Genomic DNA, 18,489 nt, shown 5'->3' on the forward strand with positions numbered 1-18,489 from the left:
TTGCACTATTTTTTTTCTCATTTTTGCGGGCCAGTGCGTGTGCGGCACCTAGTTCTCATTTTTATCCGTATCACCACGTACTCGTCCACGCACACACACACACACACACACACACACATGCAAGGCATTGAGACTGAGCCTATTGTGTGATTTCCTGCTATTCCAGCGTCCTTTGTCTCTCTCTCTCCGCGTACACACAGGGGAGCAACAAGTCGTCCACCCGTCGCCCTCATCTTTGTGTGAGCCACTGCACCGCAAGAATCTGAGGGGAGCGTCTCGCTCGCACAGTCTTACGCGGACACACTGTTCTCTCTACTCCGTCTATCCACTCCCCTACGGGTCGCCCATAGCCCGTTGCGGCGCGCTTCTCACTTCAACTCCCTCTCCATCGATCACCCTCCATCAGCCGCGGCGAGACAGAGCGCGTGCTTAGCCGACATATCCGTACGCACTGCTACTTCCCTATATATATATATTTCACATGTGCTTCTGTCTTCCTAGCTCTGCACGAACACACACTCACACACACGAGCACACGGAAGCACGTCCGCAGAGGTAGCCGTCCTCACGTAACTTGGTGCCCATGCTTTTGTATGCTTGTTTGCTCTCTTTTCTCTCGCGTGCTCTCTTGCTCTTAGGCCTCTGCTTTGCCTTTCTCCAGTCTCGGTGCCTTCGACGAGGTGCGCGTCTGCCGCGTGCACGAGGACGGAGACGCGGTGCCGTGTTGGGCCAACCATGTGTGTGAGGGGGTGCCTTAGCAGAAAGAGTGCAAGCGGAAGAGGGGAGACTTGGTGAACCGCCAACGTTCACCGTCTTTGTAGAACGCCATGACCACGCACGGTGTCGACGTGCGCACACCCATTTTCTACCGTCACAGTTTTGCCAACGTGCTGGAGGCGCAGTCAGGCAAGGTCTACGCTCGCTTTACTCACACCCCTCTTATCGCGGAGCACCTGCCTCATGGGGCGGTGAGTGGCGCGCTCATTGAACAGTACGCTGCCACCCACCTTCACACCCTCGTCGACTTGGAGAAACTTCTGCGCGCCGTACTGGACGAGACTTTCGGCGCTCATGCCAGCCTACACCATCCTGCCGCCTCGATGCGCGAAGGCGGGAGTGACGAACTCAACGCTACCATCCTCTCTCCGTCAAGCGCCATACTGCCAGGAAGCTCTGCACCAGCGGAGGATGGCATGGGTGGAGAAGAAGCCGCTACAGTTGGCTCCACACCACGTGGCGCAGATGCTGATGCGCGACAAATCCACCCAGCGCATCCACGGGGATGTGGCGAGTTCGCTGTTGAGCAGGAGGCGTGCACGTCACCGCGCAAGCTGCCGTTGCCCGTCTCTTTCCCTGCGGACCCTCCCTCGGTGGCGCCCTCATTCGAAGCAGCGAATTCCGATAGGCAAAAGGCCTCAGTGGCGGCCGGGGCCTCCGTCCACGGAGCCGCCTCGCACCTCTGGGAGCGGCTGCGTGGGTGGGCACGACGCACTGACTCCGCCGCCGCTGCTCCTCTCCCTCGCTCCACCTCGAATATCTCCCTTAGCGCTGCTGCGGCTAACTCGAATGTTGCGAGGACGCGGCGAACTCGCGTCCCGCAGTGGGTGCATGCCCCCTTCGCACCCACGCCGGGACTCGCTGCCCTCCGCGTGTCGACAAGCGTCAGTGCCGCGCCGGCGATGCGCTGGATGCGTTCTCCGGCACCCGTCCTCTCCGTCTCTCCGAGCGAGTCAGCCGCTGCCTCGCAGAGAGCCGAGACTCACCACACGACCTCGCCTGACGCGGTCGTGATCACCCAGTCCTCTCAGCTGCGGAATACCGCAGACATGCACGACAACGATGATGCTGGCGGTGGCCGCGCTCGCCAAGGGGATGACGGTGACGCTTCTTCATCACATCTCACGCAGACGCCGCGCCGGTATACGCATGGTCCCTCCCCCGCGGAACGGGATCCGGCGAGTATGTCGCTGGATATCCAGGTGACCCCGGGGCAGCTCACACCCACTGCATCGCACACAAACGTTCACGAGAAAGGGGGTGCATTGACGGCGGATGCGAGACGGACGCATCCGGTGGTTTCACCGAGCAAGATGGTGTTCATGGCTGCCACAGCAGCGGGCGAGAGAGCCGGAGACGGGATCAACGTTCCTGCTGCTCCCTCCCGTGCAACTGCACAACTAGGTGCTGGCCACGACACACGGCAAAACGGCTCCGATGTCAGCGGAGAGCAGCTTAGTGAAGATCGACTTCTGCCGCGCCCTCGACACGGCGGCAGCAGCGGCGCTAGTGGAGGGGCGGCCGGCGCCTCCACAGACCTCCGCAGTGCGGGGCCGTCATTATCGTTTAGCCATACATGGCACACTGGCGACGTACAGGCGCCGTCGATTCCCCCAACGACGACGCGTATACCGCAAAGAAGGACAAGTGCGGCGAGCTGCTGGGACAGGCGTGCCTACGCAACAGAGCTTGTCGGGTGGCTTCACTTGCTGGTGTGGGTGCGGTGGCAGGTGATTCACTTCCTCCGTGACCTCTCAGGGGTGCAGGGCTTTGTGGCATGGAGTGCGTGGTACTGGTCTTGGGCTCAGGAGCATCCGCGCCAAGCCGCCTTTCACCAAGCACTCTCCTCCGCGTCTTTTTGGCGAGGTATGTGGTCGCATGGCTTGCACGCGCAGCTGAACCAGGTTCAGTATGAGATCAGCAGGCACATGTTCACGCTGCAGAGCGTCTTTCAGCTCATTGTCAGCTATATCGGGGCGGTTTATACGGCACTGGAGCAGCTGAACACGCTCGTGGTGCAGGTGCAGCGCAGCTGTGAGGTAATGATGTCGCCCGTGGCAGCGGCTGCAGCAGTGGCGGTCGCACGAGCACCCGTGGCGACGGCTGGTAGTGGTCGCGCGACGTCGCCGTTGCCAACGAACTACGCCAACGCTCACCTTGGCGGGGGTGCTTTGGGCTGTGACTCCAAGGCAAACCAGAACAGCATGCTCTGGAGTCCGATCGCGGCGGGCGTGGGGGGCGGAAGAGCTTCCTCGCTCACGCAGGGCTCCCGCGGCCGCGCCGGCTCTCAGCAGAGAAGAGGCCAGAGCGCTTTTGCCAGCGCCGCAGCGTCGGTGACGCCGCACGCGCGCCGCGGCCTGCACGATGAGGCCGAGCGCGAGAGTGAAATCAGCTTCTTTGAAGAGGAGATGGAGGCGGCCTCGTCTTTGCACGCCATGGACGAGCTGCGTCGTGCCGTGTGGTCGATGCTGCAACAGCTGAAGACGATGTTTTGCCCTGATGGGCTGCCGCTAGATGTGCTGGAGGTTAATGACCAGGTTCGCTTTCCTTGGAGTGGTGGCGGTGGCGGCCTCTCTGCTGCGGGGCCGGCTACTGCCTCCATTGCGAGACCTGACTCACAAGCCGCACTGCACCGGTCAGACGAAAACGCGCTCTTAGGCATGTCTGTACTTGATGAGGCGGTGCCAGCAGCTCAGTCTAGTGGCCACCAGGTTCACTTTGCCGAGGCCGGCACATCTTGCGCCCACAACGGCAGCGGGCTGGATGGAGGTCAACCGCCGAGCGTTCGCGAAGGGGCGCGGGTGCTGCTGCAGTGCGTGCAGTGCTCGCAGGTGCTGCTGCGGCGCCTGACGGTGCTGGTGCAGCGTGCTCACAGCCCACCGACGGCGCGGCACTGGCGGCGCATCCTTGTCGCGGCCTTCACGATCGTGCCGCCGTTCATGTGGGTATACACGAAGTCGCCGACGGAGCTGGTGGCGATTGCCCGGAAGACGGTGATAGTGGGGCGGCAGGTGCTCTGGTCTTACGTGATCGACCCTGTCATGCAACTGCGCGAGTCCCTCTCCTACGTTCGCCCCGGTGTCGAGGACCGTCGCGGCGCAGTCGAGCGGGATGCCGTGTCGCTTGCTAATATCATTCGCGACTTTCATGAAGACATGTACCCGAGCATGCCGCAGAAACGGCTGGAAGAGCTGCGCGATCGCACGTTCAAGCGTTTGCAAGCTGGCGTTGCGGACCCGGAGGGCCTGGGCCTGATCGACGAGCAGTACCGCCACTCTGTGCGACACCCGATTCGCAGTGTCCTGTTCGGCCACCTGCCGCGAATCATGCTCATCCAGCTCTCGTACCAGGCGCTGGAGGTGAGCCGCGTGGCCAACGGCATTGACGAGGTGCTGGAGGGCAATGACATCAACTTCAAGATCATGGCGATGATGCCGGTCTTCCTGGCCGGTGGCCTGCTGGCTACGTGGGGCCTCTTTCGCTACCGGTTCAAGTACAAGCCTGTGCGCCTCCGCATGAAGCTCCTCTGGCGCTCTCTGTTCCGCGTTATCAGCTTCGCTGGCAACGGCGAGGGGCTTGTCCTGCCATTTTTGCGCATCACCGCGCAGCAGCCGGGCATCCGTCCCCATGCCGAGGCCACCGCACTCGTCGTCGACTTTCCACGCGCGCAGACAAATCTCGCCGGGGCGACCGGTCGGCTTCGTAGCACAAAAGCTCGGCGCCATGCGCATTCATCTGCAGCTGCGGTAGGCGCCACATTGGACTCTTCGCTGCCGTCGCGAAACACGGAGCGGGGTGGCAGTCGGCGCATGGACGATATTGACACGGCCGCCTTTAGCGAGTCAGGCAGAGATTCGGAGAGCTCGTCCGACGAGTCGCGAAGCGCCTCTGGCAGCGCTGTGACGGCCCGCCAACTCAACAACTACGAGCAAGGCATGGTGCTGCTCTTGTCGCATGTGATGCGCTCCATCGCAGCGGAGCACCTCCGCTCTTATGCCTTCTTTCACGAGCTGATGGAGGACTTGAACGACTTGGAGAGCGTGCAGAGCACACGACGTCAGCGACTGGCAACCCTGACGCGCATGCGGGCCACCCACACGTACTTTTTCTGAGAGTCTCACATGCGCCGGTGTATGCCGCTGAGGGTTATTTGGGTGGGTGGAAAGAGCTCCCGTTTTCTGTCTAGTCTTGTCTGCTGTTGCGTTCTTTTTGGGAGTGGGCTGTGCTGAAGTGGCCCCTGTCTCGTGATGGCGTATGCGTGTACTTTACAGGGAAGTTAAAGTGAGGCGAGCCTGCCCTCTTTCTCGCTATCGAGAAACCAACGAACCAAACTTCTTCTATCATTATTTTTTTTTCCTTTTGTCCGCTCCTTTTCGGGGGGGGGCTGCGGGGGCACCGCGGATCTGGCGGATGGGCGAGCTCACCAACGAGGAGGGGGGCGAGAGAGAAGAACACACGCTGGGGGAGGGGAGGGCCGCGCCTTTTCTTCTTTCGCTTCTCTCTCCTCGCCTGTCGTTCCCTCTTGTGCCATGTCGGCCAAGCACGCGCGGCGAGGCGCTCCTTTTCTTGTTGAGTTTATCAATTTTTCGTTGTTGTCGTTGCCCCCTCCTCCTCCTCTGCCTGTCCGTTCTTTCCTTGCCCCGTTGCACCTCTACTAGCTCGCGCGCCCTATGCGCTCATTGAAGTGGCCGTCACCGCCGCAGAAAGAGAGGGGGCGAAGGGAGGGGAGAGGGGGTACGCCGCAACAATACCAACAACAACATCCAAAGACGGACAACAGCAATTTCAAGAACATGGTGGTGCATGCGCTTTTGTCTTCCTCGCTGCCTTCTTCACCCTTCCCTCTCCTTCGTTGACCGACCGTTTTCTTTGTTGGTCTACTGCTTGTGCACCCACGAACGCAACCTCCTGTCTCTGAAGCGACGAGGTATCGACCAGAGACGGCAGTCGGCAGCATATTCATTAACGCAGCCACATTCCAATGGCGCCGAAGAAGTCTTCGGCGGCGGCGAAGAAGGCCTCAACGGCGGCCAGCGCCGCAAAGCGTGGGCAGGATGCGCAGCAGAAGCGGGCGCTGAAGGAGAAGGTGGAACAGGAGGCACTTGCGCAGTGGATCGACTCCATCGACCCGTTGCTCGACAAGGCCGCTGAGAACCCGATTCAGATGGAGGAGCTTTTTTCAACGAAGCTGGTGCACCGCACTTTTTCTCAGCCTGGCACCGGGGAGCGGCCGTACGACTGGAGCGAGTTCCGCAAGGTGCTCGAAAGCCGCAACGCCAGCAGCCCGCGCTGGTTCATGCAGCTGCGCGAAGAGGACCTGCTCTCTGGCGACGATGGTATGGAGGGTGTCACGGTGGACTGCTACATCATTGCCGAGGCCATGCAGCCGACGGTAGCGCCAGGGGAGTACATTGTAAAGGTCCACTGGCCCTACAGCGACGCCGAGGACAACGCCCCAGAGCGCATTCTACCTCTGGAGGGTCAGGGCATGTGTTGGCGACGCGTTGTGAAGGCGGACGGCAGCGACATGAACGTGTTTCTTCTACAGAAGCGCGGAAAGACCGCCAGCGCGGGCGGCAGTGGGGCTGCCGCTACCGCCACGCTTGCCTCACCCGTCTTCGCCTTCGGTGCCTCAGCCAGCAGCACGGCGGCGGCAGCAGCAGGTGCCCCCACAACCACAAGTGCGCCTGGCTTCAGCTTTGGAAACACGCCCTCCGCAGTAGGCTCTGTGCAATTGACCGCGGCCACCAGCGCTACCTCGGCGACGCCGGGGTTCGGGTTTGGCTTTGGCGCTGCGCCTCAGTCAGTGGGAGAGGCTCCTGCAGGCGTCGCGTCGGGTTCCTCCAACGGCATCTCCTTCAGCTTCAGTTTCGGACAGCAGGCGGCGAAGCCACCCGCCCCAGGCAGCGTTGACTTTGGATTCTCACCGGCGACGCAGACTCCCGCCGGCGCCGCTACCAAGCCTCCACTACCGGGCTCCTCGACCGCGGCACCAGTCGCAGAGGAGTCTGGCGAAGTCAAGGTGCAGCCCCTCAAGACATCAGAGGTCCTTTTCGCTCTGTGGACGCGTAAGCGGCTGACGGACCTGGCCAAGGAGATCCGCTCTGGCAGCCGCATCGTGCGCGAGGACTTCCCGCTGGATGGCACCAAGAAGATCAAGCTGGTCATGCAGAATGACCGCAAGGACGACGTCGCGACTACCGCGCGCGGGCTGCTGCTCAATCGACTCTTCGCCAAGCAAAACGACGGCGTCAAGGCGATCGACAGGTGGATCAACGACTGCCCCGTTTTCGACGAGGCGCTGACGTCGGCGCTGCAGGGGTTCCGTGAGCGACAGCTGAGCGAGCTCGCGAGCAAGTCAGACCTGTTTCAAAGCCTCCACAACCAGTACTACGCCAAGATTGCGGCGGAGCTGCAGCGCATTGTCGCCTTACGCGACACAGAGGCTAACAAGGAGCTGGAGCGCATCAATGCCATCATGAGCCAGATTAAAGAGCGCAAGTTGGCGGAGAAGAGCGGCTTCCGCCTCCTCAAGTTCTACGCCAAGAACGACGTACAAAAATTCCGGCCCTTCGGCAAAATCAGCGGCATCTCTGAGATGGGCGAGTCGGTGGACGTGTGCGTCCCTCCTGCGCACGTGAACATCAACCCCTTTACTGGGAAGCCGATCTAGCCAAGCCGGGTGTTGGTGATAAAGGACGCCCAAGGCTACGGAAGAGAATTAAACGCACCTATGTATGTGCGCGCGTGTAGGACGTTGCGTGTTTGTGACTAAGCATATCTCTGACCAGCTGCAGGACCAGGGCCGATGTGTACCGCAGGTGCGAGCGCGCTGCTGCTGCTGCTGCTGCGGCACCACCGATGGTTCACCGTACCCTTCCCACCTGTGGAGTTGGTCGAGAGATTAGAATGATGGTCCGCCTACGGGTAACGACATCTCTCCCAGTCCCTCTTTTTTCTTTTTTTTCGCCGCGCGCCGACGATGTGTGCGGCTCAGGGCACGACGGGAGCGCGCTTGTTTCCTGCCTTGCGCCGCTTCCCGTCCTTGCAGCTCCCACGCCCTGCATTGCAGGGCAAACGAAAAGCTGCGGCTGTGCGGTCAGGCGTGGCTCCGCCTCGCTTTTCTTCATTGGGCCCCCTCATTCCAGGCCACTTCTCTTCCGTATCCAGCGGGCCGTCCCAATGATCCTCTTTACTCCGTCTACGTGTTTGAACTTGCTCTTTCTCTCTGCTCTCCACACAGCTGTGTCTCTCGTTGTCATTGACGTGCGCGAGCACTGTGAACCCACTGTAAAACTGCTCCATCACCGCCTGCATCCCACTTTCCCGTCACTCCTGCATCTGTGCATTCGCGTACCCATGAGCGACGTCAACCCGGCGACTTCACTTCCAGCTGGCGGCGCAGGCGAAGGCGCGAGCCGTTTGTCGTACGCCTTTTTCACCTCCTGGTGTCGACAGCGGCTGCTACCCACCTTGTTCCCCTCGCCCGCCACCGCGACGATGTCGCCACCCCGCCTCGCCTCACTCTGCCCTGCTGCTCTACCGGACCTCGAGGTGACTGCGGCAGCAAAGGTGTCTGTGCCACCGACGCCGCCGCACTCCGCAGCAGTGCCCACGCAGGCAGCATTCTTGGCGACACCGAGGGGAGAGCGCCGAAGGGAGCTGGCGCCGTTGTCGCCGCCGCCACACCCGATATCTATTGAGATGGAGGCGAACTCCACGGATAGCGTCCCTGCCGCTGCTCTTGTGCATTCGCTGCCACTCCCCCCGGCGGCACCGCAGCAAGGCTGCGGCGTTGCATCTTCGACGACCTCCGCTGTAGCTACAGACTCCTGTGCCCTTGCTGACGCTTCCCCCACGCAAGGATCTGCGTCGTCAGTGTCTACGAGGCCGCAAGTGACGCCCTCTTCGTCTTTACTCTCCCTCCACAAGCTGAGTACGAAGGCCGCGTCGACTTCGAACGCGGCATCGGACAAGCCAGCGCCGGTGCTACTTGCCGGAAATGGTCGGCCGGGATTGCCTTCGTCGACCTCTTCCCCGTTCATCTACCCTGCCCCGCTGTCGTCGCCGTTTCCTGCGCCGGCAGACTCGCTTGCGGGGATGCGTACCCCGCCCACGTGCGTGGAGTTGCCAGGGCCGCAGTCGCTCTTCATTCGCGGCTCTGACGCTCTTGGGTGCAGTGGTCGCTCACCCCCGCTGCTGTAATAAGACATGCGCACAGAGATGGGCGGCGCGCCTTCAGGTAAGGTCTAGAGCGGCCGCTTCTCTTTTTCGCTTTCGTCCCTCTTTGTTCTCACATCTCCCATGTACTCTAATGCGTGAGCGCGTGCTGTACACTGTGGAGGACTTGCTGATGTCGGCACAGAGCATGCGCTGCCTTGCACGATGATGTTGCGCAGCATGGGCCTTGGTCATTGCCCTTCACGACGAGCCGCGCTGTGCCAAGGACGGTCGTTTCTTTTCCAATGGCGTTTCCAGCCCCCTCCCCTCCCTCCCTCGTTGCTCCCTTCTCTTCCGCTTGCGTGTTCGTCGTAGCCACCGGTGGCTTTCCTCGCAGTCACCGTGATCTTGGTGACTGCTGCTACCGCAAACAACCCCAGGAAAGAAGACGAGGCCCATCGACATTCTACTCCGAACTCCTCCCCCACTCCGATGTGAGCATCCTCGGACGGCGAAAGCTGCCCTTCATCATATTGGTCCTCTTTTTTGCTTCTCTGAAGTCTCGCTTTCTCTCTCTGTCGCTTGCCCTTTCCTTCTCTTTTCTTTTCTCCCGCTTTATCTGTTTCCCTGTCTGGGTGCGCCTGTATACGTGCGCGCACTGCACCTTGCTGCTTCTCTGTTCTTCTGTGTTTTCTCTCGCTGTTTGATCTGATGCATGGGGCACACCTCTTTTTCGTCGCTCTTCTGGATGCCCACCCCCTCTCTCTCTGTAAAAGACAAGGTGCTGCAGCCGGAGAGGGGAAGGGGGACACTGACGCTGCTGCCTCAATCAAGAATTCATTGGGTGCATGCGTGTCTGTCTCTTTGAGAGTCCTTTGCACGTCTCACTCGTCTTGCTCTTGGTGTGTTGCTAGTTAGCCATACGCCGCATGGGCTCGGCGCCTGCTCTGCTTGCGTGGCTTTCTTCGTCTTTCCGCTGCATGTTTTTGTCTTCTTGTCCTTTTGAGTGTATGGCGTGAAGGCGGTCACATTTCCGAAGCGGGCGACGCTTCTTCGCTTGTTTATGTGTTTATGTGCTCGTGTGTGTGTGCAGTAGGCGACTCGCTCTGCGTAGTTGCGGCGGGGAGGCGTCGGGCAGGCGTTTCGAGCTCCATCAGCATTCGAGCCAGTGAGCAGGGTCCAGCAAAGAAGCAAACCAACGCCGCACAGCAGCACGCAGCCAGCTCTCTTGTTGCTGCGATGGTTCATCCGCTGCCTCCGCTGGTCCTTCGTTTTCTTTTTGCGGCCGTGACGAGGTGCGTCTTCCCCTCGTCTGTGTTTTTTTTTTCACCCTCGCTGCCTCACCCAACGTCGGCACGCCGCTCACCCTCCTGCCCCGTGCACACAGGCACAGAGGAACGAATGTTAAAAGAAAAAAAAGCGATCAGATGGAGGATTCAAAACAGCAGCGACAACTACAACCCATAATGACACGGACGACACACGGCGACGTTGTCCGTGCGGTGCTGACCTTCTTCACCCCCTAAATCTTCGATCCGTTCGGTGGTACATCATCCGCTGTTTTCCCTTTTCGATGTTTGCGCGCGCGCTCTATTATACCACTCTTCTGCTCTCTCTTGTGGACGCGACATCTGCGTGCTTGCCCGTGCGTTTTTTTTTTTAGACTCGCAGTTCGCGTCTCTCTCTTTCGATTTGCTTCACGAAAGCAGATCGTTGAGATGAACCCCCTCATCGGAAAACACAAGAACATTGCCGATTAGCGTGAGTTCAGCATGGTGGTGGAGATAGTGTGAACACAGACTCCAACGTACCACAGGCGCGCTCGCGCATCCTTCTTATGGATCCCTTGCACGGACTAGGAAGTCGCGTTTCTGTGCTTACACCCCCTTTTTTTCACCCCCTGCCCGTTGTGAAGAGCGGCGCTGGAGCCCAGGAGGACCGCCTCCTCGAATCTGAGTCAGCTCCAAGGGGTGTGCAGGGCAGACGCCTCGTCACAGCGACTTTTTCTGTCTCGCTGCCTCTCTTTGTGCTCGCTGTCCTTCCTCTGTTTGACGCAGCGCCTCTTTCGCGTGCGCTGTTCTTGATGTGCCAAAATGCCCGCTGCCAACCTGCCTTTTTCTCTCCTGCGCGTCTTCCTCTCTATCCTACTCTCGACGTGTATCGGTAGATTGGCGGTGGTGTTCTCCCTCGCTGCATCGGAGGTCGTGCGGACGTATCTTTACGCGGACACAGACACACTCGCCTGTTTGCGCGTACGGGAACGCGCGCGCGTGTGGCGGACGATCTCACATAGACTATTCACAACCTCAACAATCAAAGTAAGGACTGGCACCTGCAATCGAGCGCCCCCTTGCGACTATTCTTTTCAAAGAGGCTGTGCGCACGGGGCTAGCACACCCAATCACACACACACACACACACATATACATACATACAGACCGGCCGAACGACCGACCGACCGGGAGAAGCGACGCACATCTGCCGTGTGATCGATTTGCGTTGGCTGTGTGCGCCGCTGTGCGTGTCTAGCATTGAAGCACCTGGAGACTGCCTCTGTTGGGTGGTTACACGGGTTCGTTGACAGCTGTCTCTCCTGATTGCATTTTCTTCTTTTCGTTCCTGGGATGCTTTTGTAGCGGGTTTACATCTGAGGTGCTCACGTGACTGTACTTTTTTCTCGCCATCGCAGCAGCTGGCACAAAAGGAAAACAAGACAAAACTGAGGAGGCTGCTGCAAGTGGACGTGCTCGAGGGAGGAAGCGATCCGCTCTGTGCGTCGGGTCCGTATCTCCATCCTCCCAACTCCATCGTAGGAGTGCCTTGCGACCCCTCTAACCGTCTTTTCCTGCTTTTCGCTCTGCCTTTGTTTTGCTGTTCAGCGACTGTAGTATCGCTGCTGCTGCTGCTGTTGTTGTCGTCACTCCTTATTTGTTCTCATTTTTGCTTGCGCGGGTACGCCGGCGTCCGCGTGCACTCTTGGTCTCCACCGTTTTTCCTGTTTGTCTCTCATAGTTGCCTGCCCGCTTCCTTCCTCCCCCTCCCCCTCACTCCACACTCCACGAGTGAGCGCTTGGCGTCTTCGCCTGTTTCTGTGTAGTGCGCAGCTGTCTGGGTCTCGCTACACGCGCTCTGGTCACGGATCGCCATTGACACGGTGTGCTGCCTGCGTCCTCCTTACGCCGCCAGAGCCAGCGCACGCGCTTGCGCTTTCTTTTTCATCTATACGAGCCGTCTTCTTTTCGCTTGCACAGTCTCACCCCCATTTCTCCTCCACTACCCTCGCTCTGACGATGGGTCAGGACCAGAGCCGCGCAAAGGGCGGTCAGCCTGGACAGTCTGCAACAGGCGGCGCAGATCGCAGTCTCTCTGCCGGCTCCGTCTCGGCTGCGCCTTTGGAGGCCCCTGTCTCACTTGCTGGCGTCGAGGGCTTCCAGGTGGTGCGACTGCTGCCGTACAGCCCTGCTCACAAGGCTGGCCTCGTTCCCTTCTTCGACATTATCACTGCTCTTGACAAGGTTCTTCTCGACTCAGAGGGGAAGGCGGCGCTGTCGTTCTTCAAGAGCCACGTGGCCAACCACCTCGACCAGCCCGTCTGCTTCACTACTTTCAATCTGTACAGCCGCACATACCGCGACGTCTACTGCGTCCCGTCGGACGAATGGGGCGGTGGTGGCCTGCTCGGGTGCAGCATCGAATGGACTCGCGCGGACGCTTGCCCAGAGCGTTGCGTGCACGTTGTCGATGTGCTGGAGGGCAGCCCTGCCGCGTGCTCTACAGAGCTGCAGGCAAATCGGGATTACATTATCGGCATGCAGACTGTCCAGGAGACGCTCATCACACTCATAAAGAGTCAGAAGGATTTCTACAGTCGACTGGAGGCGTGGCACGAGGAGCAGCGCTGGGCGCTGGAGCGGAAGCAGCTCTTCCCAAATGAGATGGTGGAGGTGCCGCATGTGCTGCTCTTCCTCGTGTACAATAGTGAGAACAACACTGTCGAGGAGGTGGAGGTGGAGATGGGCACTAACCCAGATGCAGCGGTAGGCATCAGCGTCGCCACGGGTCTGCTGCACATCATCCCCTCAGTCGTCACCTCCGCCGACCTTGCCGCCGGGACTTCGTTACCAGTCATGAGAAAATTCGCCTCTGTCAGGCGTAGCGTTGTGATGCCGACCAGAGCGCAGCAGCAGGAGCACCAGCTTCTGCAAGACGTTTCTCTTACCCGACCTGTGGGGGCTGCGCCTCAACTGCAAGAGCAGTCTCAAGAGTCAACATTTTCTTCGCAGCCACCACCACGCTTGCCTTCGCCGCAGGAGGCGCATGCACGCTGCGCCGTCGTGGGCTCGCCAGAAGCGCACACGATGACTAACCCTCACGAGCCGCCGATGAACTCGTATCCACAACCGTGCCCGCCACGGCCGCAGCTGCAGCAGCAACCAACGGAGGCAGCCCTCTACGCAATGCCACCGCTGGCCTCCTTCAACGTAGCCCCGCCGCCGCGTGATGGTGCGGCCGGGGCAACCGCCGCTGCCGCCGTACAAATGGGGCAGAAGCCGTTCAACCCTTTTGCGAACGAGGCGTCGCCGGACTATGACGTGCTGGAGGGTGCACCGCTGGCACGCGAGGGCGTGATGGCTGCTGAATACCACCTGGGGCAGCATGCACCCACAACGGAACAGTCGTACTCATTCTCTTACCCGCCACTATCGTCCCAGCCCCCGCCGCTTTCAGCGTGTCCTCCCGCCCAGATGAACGGCTCTCACAACCATGCTGCTGCTCCGCCATCTTGTTCTGCACCGCCGTCGCCACCACAGCAGCTGCACGTGACAACTATACCCGCATTCTCCAGTCAACGGATGCCCCCTCCATTGCAGTTTCCGGTGTTCCCTGGCGCAGCCGCAGCGAAGAGAGCTCCGGCGTAACTGCGATTCATGCTACTAAAAATGTGTTGACCCTTACGCTAGTTGTGCTCCCCCCCTGTCTCCGCACTTTCTGGCGCCGGTGTACTTCTCCGCGTCTGCATCTCCGTCCGCGGGCTCATCGCGCTGACGATTAACAGGGTGATGCAGTACTTTCTTGTGCTGGGCGAGGAGGCAAGAGAAAGACGGGGCAGAGCAAACAGCACTTGAGATGACAGAAAGGGACGACGCAAAGCAAAACAAAGACAGAGAGAGAAAGCCGAATCCAGAGAGGGCAGGGCGGGGCGGCGAGCACGCGTGTGCCGTTCGCCGCGTCTTTACTATCCTCTCTTCTCTCTCTGAATGTTGTTCAACATGCATTAGTGTAGAAGTTCTTTTCTTATTATTGTTGTGATTGGGCTTCTGCGCGTGTAGCTGAATGTTCCGTGCACCGCGTTGATGTGCCGAGCCTCTCTCTCCCACGTGTTACTCGCTCGCTTTTTAATTCTCATTTGCCCCCATGCATGTGTGACGCGTGCGGACTACCGGGTGGGCCGTGCCTTTGCTTTTCCTCTCCATCGCATGACGTGTGCTGAAGGACACGGGATCGCCCCTGCAGTGAGGCGAAGTTGTGGTGCTGGTCTGCATCTATGTGTGTGTATATGTATGTGTAGCGAGAGAGGTGCTGGCCGGGGAAGAGCGGTGGGGGTGACCTAATGACGAGAGTGTGCTTGAGGACACCACGACGACGCAGAGGCTGTTTTCGTGCTCTCGCGATGTCTGCCTCGTCGATAACACGCACACACAGAAAAAATAAAAACGAGATCTGAAAGTCAAATGCCTTCGAGACGTGTTCATGAGGCGCTGACCCCCCTCCCCCTCCTCTCCCTCTCCCTTCGTTCTCTTCATCGGCTTATGTCTTCCATCATTGGCTGCACGCCTGTTGTTGGTTTGTGCGACCCCTACCCCTCCTCTTCCCCGCCCCCCCTCCGATGGGCGAGTGCGTGCCCTTTCGCCCGTTTGCATGGATCCCCTTGCTCGTGGTGGACATGTGGACTTCGGACGGAAATCGGCAATGTTGGAAGGTACCTACCACGCGACTCCCACAAACGTACACCCCACGCCCACACAAGGCAGATAGCAGACCAGGAAGCACCCGTAACGATCATCGAAAGGAGGGGGGGCGGGGGTGTGGTGAAGGGGGGAGGGCGAAGGTAAGCGGTGGGAGGGGTGCAGCGTTTAGTGGATTGTTTTCTTTTCTCTGTGCATTGTGCGCCTCGAATGCATGCGGGGATCGTGTGTGCTCAGGGTTGCAGCCGCGTACACACGCGCTGACCGAGCCGACGTTTGTGGCGCCCTTGCTACATATGCTGTATCAAGTACGCTGCAGATACTTCGCACGCACACACATACACACATACACTTCAAAATCGCCCTTTCGGAAAAGAGCGACAAGAAAAGAAACACAGCACACAGACCCGGCCCCCCATGTGGGGGTGCATACCCTTGCCTTGCCCATCGACACAGCGGCAGTGGCGGCACACAACACGTGCTTTTCAAGAGCTTTTCCGAGCTCATTTCCGTGTTGTCTTTCTTCCGTTTCCCATGTTGTACTCTGTCCTTCTATTGTATCGCTGTCATCGTTGGGAAACCGGGGTGGGTGCTTTCACGCGTCTTTCACGTGACCCCCCACACACACCGACACTTACACACCCACATGCGCACATGTGGGCACGCATTCTGTGATGCTCTTCCCCTCTCTCCCTTCCTCTTCCCGCATTGGGCACAAGAGAAGAAGAGCAACGAACATACGCGGTTAACAGAGCACAACGCAAACGAACACGTCACAAGCGTCGACGCTGGTTTCGCCTCCCCTCTCCTCCCCACGCCACCCACAGCCGCAAGGGAACAGGTGAAGCGGCGGGCAAAGAGAAGCAACGATAACGCAAAAAAAAAAACAGGCGCGCGGCTTCCCGCTCTCATCCGCGGTCTCCCACATATCCGCCCAGAAGGCAAAGCGGGTACGTGCGCGGTTGGCAGTTGGCAGTCTGCGCGGTGTCAACCAAACACTCAGCACGCGCATACGCACACACACACACGTAACTTTTTCTCACCTCCTCTTGTGCTGTTGAAGGAGAATGCGCCGAGTCGTACAGAGGGCGACGGTGGCCTCCGCGATGGCCGCCGCGTCGGTTTCTGGCGTCGTGCTGTTCAAGCCTTCGAACGGCGTCTCTCCCGCGCTGAGTTGTGTCGTCGGTGGCTGCACCACTGTCACGGCTCCCACACTCACGTCGGCCTACCGCTTCTGTTCTACCGAAAAGTCCGCCACCGACGCCGCCACTGAGGCGGAGAAGAAGCCGAAGGCAGACGCTTCGGAGGAGCTGGACGAAGACGTCATCGTGGAGCCTGCTCCGGAGAACACGAATGCCGGAGCGAACGGGGTGGACAGCAGCGCCACCGAGGCGACGGCTGCGACGAGCGCCACGGTTGAGAAGCCTGTTGGCGAGTCGGAGGAGATGGGCTTCAAGACGGAGACCCGCCAGCTGCTGGACATCGTTGCATGCAGCCTGTACAGTGACAAGGAGGTGTTCATCCGCGAGTTGGTGTCCAATGCCAGCGACGCTCTGGAGAAGCGCCACCTGCTGGAGCTCAGCAACCCTGATTACGCCCGCGAGCCGGCCGACGAGGCCCCACTGATTGCCCTCTCCTGCAACCAGAGCAAGAGTCGCTTCATCATCCGCGATACCGGTATCGGCATGACCCGAGAGGAGCTGACAGCGAACCTGGGCACGATTGCCGGCTCCGGCTCGAAGGCGTTTGTACACGAGCTCCAGAGCAGCGGCAAATCGGCGGCCGAGAAGATCATCGGCCAGTTCGGCGTCGGCTTCTACGCGTGCTTCATGGTGGCCAAGAACGTCAAGGTCTACAGCCGCAGTGCCAAGAAGGGCTCGAAGGGCTACCTGTGGGAGTCGGAGGGCACCGGCACCTTCAAAGTGACGGAGTGCGAGGGGGTCGAAAAGGGTACCAAGATTGTGCTGGATGTGAAGGACACGGAGCTGTCCTTCTGCACCCCGCAGGTGGTGGAGCGGGTGCTGAAGAAGTACAGCAACTTTGTCTCCTACGAGATCACTCTCAACGGCGGCAAGGTAAACACTGTCGAGGCGCTCTGGATGAAGGACAAGAACGACGTCACCAACGAGGAGCATATCGACTTTTACAAGTTCATCTCCGGCTCCTACGACAGCCCCATGTTCCGCCTTCACTACTCCATCGACGCCCCGATGAGCGTGCGGGCGCTGCTCTACGTGCCGCAGTCGCACACGGAGAAGTACGGCGGTGGCCGCATGGAGGCGGGTGTGAACTTGTACTCTCGCCGCGTGCTGATCCAGTCCAAGGCGAAGGGGCTGCTGCCGGACTGGCTGCGTTTCATCAAGGGTGCCGTGGACAGCGAGTCGATCCCGCTAAACGTGTCGCGCGAGCACACGCAGGACGGCGGTATGATGCGCCGGCTGAGCACGATCCTGACAAAGCGGATCATTCGCTGGCTCGAGGAGGAGAGCAAGCGCGACCGCAGCAAGTACGAGCGCTTCATTCAGGAGTATGGCCCCTTCCTGAAGGAGGGCGTGTGCACGGACCAGGTGCACAAGATGGAGCTCGCGAAGCTCCTGCGCTTCCAGACGACGAAGTCCGACATTGACTATCCCTACGTCTCCCTGGACAACTACCGCGACCGTATGCAGCCGAATCAGTCCCACATCTACTACCTGAACTTGCCCAGCAAGGAGATGGCACTGCAGTCGCCCTACTACGAGCAGTACAAGGAGCACGACCTTGAGGTGCTCATCTGCACTGAGCCGATTGACGACTTTGTCATGCAGCACCTCGACACCTACGCGAAGCACAAGCTGCAGAACATCGAGATGTTCGACGCCAACCTTGACGGCTACGTGCAACATAAGAAGAAGCTCGAGGGGGACAAGAACGATGACGTGGCCGTGAAGAAGCAGCTGAATGATGTCCAGGTCAAGGCGCTCTCCGACTTCATCTCGAAGCGCCTCGTCGGCCGCGTCGGCGTTGTCAAGTCGACGGACCGCCTGCGCGACAGCCCTGCGGTGCTGGCGGACCACGAGGCGGCCCAGATGCGCAAGATCTACCGTATGACAGGCCAGGCCGCTGGTCCACCACCGAAGTACAACCTCCACTTCAACCCCCAGCACCCTCTCATCCGCAAGCTGTACACGCTGTCGCAGTCGGAGGCGAGCGAGGAGGTGGAGACGGCTGGCCTGCTCACGGAGCAGATCTTTGACAACGCCATCATCGCCGCTGGACTCCTCGAGGACCCGCGCAGCATCGTGACGCGCCTCAACACGATCATGTCGCGCATGGTCGAGAAGGTTCCGGAGCCGTCGGCGGACAAGTGAAGGGGGCCAGTTGAGTATGGCAATGAGCGCCTGTGCGCCTCAGTGAGTGTGCCAGCTGGCTTGCTTGCGCCCTGTGACTTTTCCTTGTGTGTTTCCCATCTCTATTGAGGGCTTGCCCCCCCCCCCTCCTGCCCTTCTCTGCGTGCGGGAAAGCTGGTCTCTCTCGCACCGGTGGTGGTGATGGGGGGAGGGGGGGCACCACTTTCTACACTGAGGGCCCCGAGACAGCGTAATTG

At 59.9% G+C, this 18,489-nt stretch overlaps 4 protein-coding genes across 4 annotated transcripts; all 4 read left to right on the forward strand.

Moving 5' to 3' along the window:
- Nucleotides 1–827: 827 nt before the first annotated feature.
- Nucleotides 828–4,889, forward strand: LINJ_33_2490 (conserved hypothetical protein; the record flags this gene model as incomplete). Its single annotated transcript, XM_003392707.1, has 1 exon — nucleotides 828–4,889. The coding sequence occupies one exon, from the start codon at nucleotides 828–830 to the stop codon at nucleotides 4,887–4,889; it is 4,062 nt and encodes a 1,353-aa protein (XP_003392755.1).
- An 869-nt stretch (nucleotides 4,890–5,758) lies between these two features.
- Nucleotides 5,759–7,450, forward strand: LINJ_33_2500 (conserved hypothetical protein; the record flags this gene model as incomplete). The annotated part of the gene is made up of 1 exon (XM_003392708.1): nucleotides 5,759–7,450. The coding sequence occupies one exon, from the start codon at nucleotides 5,759–5,761 to the stop codon at nucleotides 7,448–7,450; it is 1,692 nt and encodes a 563-aa protein (XP_003392756.1).
- Nucleotides 7,451–12,227: 4,777 nt separating this feature from the next.
- LINJ_33_2510 (putative Golgi reassembly stacking protein (GRASP homologue)) lies at nucleotides 12,228–13,856 on the forward strand (the record flags this gene model as incomplete). Its single annotated transcript, XM_003392709.1, has 1 exon — nucleotides 12,228–13,856. The coding sequence occupies one exon, from the start codon at nucleotides 12,228–12,230 to the stop codon at nucleotides 13,854–13,856; it is 1,629 nt and encodes a 542-aa protein (XP_003392757.1).
- Nucleotides 13,857–16,348: 2,492 nt separating this feature from the next.
- LINJ_33_2520 (putative heat shock protein) lies at nucleotides 16,349–18,253 on the forward strand (the record flags this gene model as incomplete). The annotated part of the gene is made up of 1 exon (XM_003392710.1): nucleotides 16,349–18,253. One exon carries the CDS (start codon nucleotides 16,349–16,351, stop codon nucleotides 18,251–18,253), a length of 1,905 nt encoding a protein of 634 aa, XP_003392758.1.
- Nucleotides 18,254–18,489: the final 236 nt, after the last annotated feature.

The sequence above is a fragment of the Leishmania infantum genome, chromosome 33, assembly GCF_000002875.2.
Source record: "Leishmania infantum JPCM5 genome chromosome 33".
Lineage (NCBI taxonomy): Eukaryota > Euglenozoa > Kinetoplastea > Trypanosomatida > Trypanosomatidae > Leishmania > Leishmania infantum.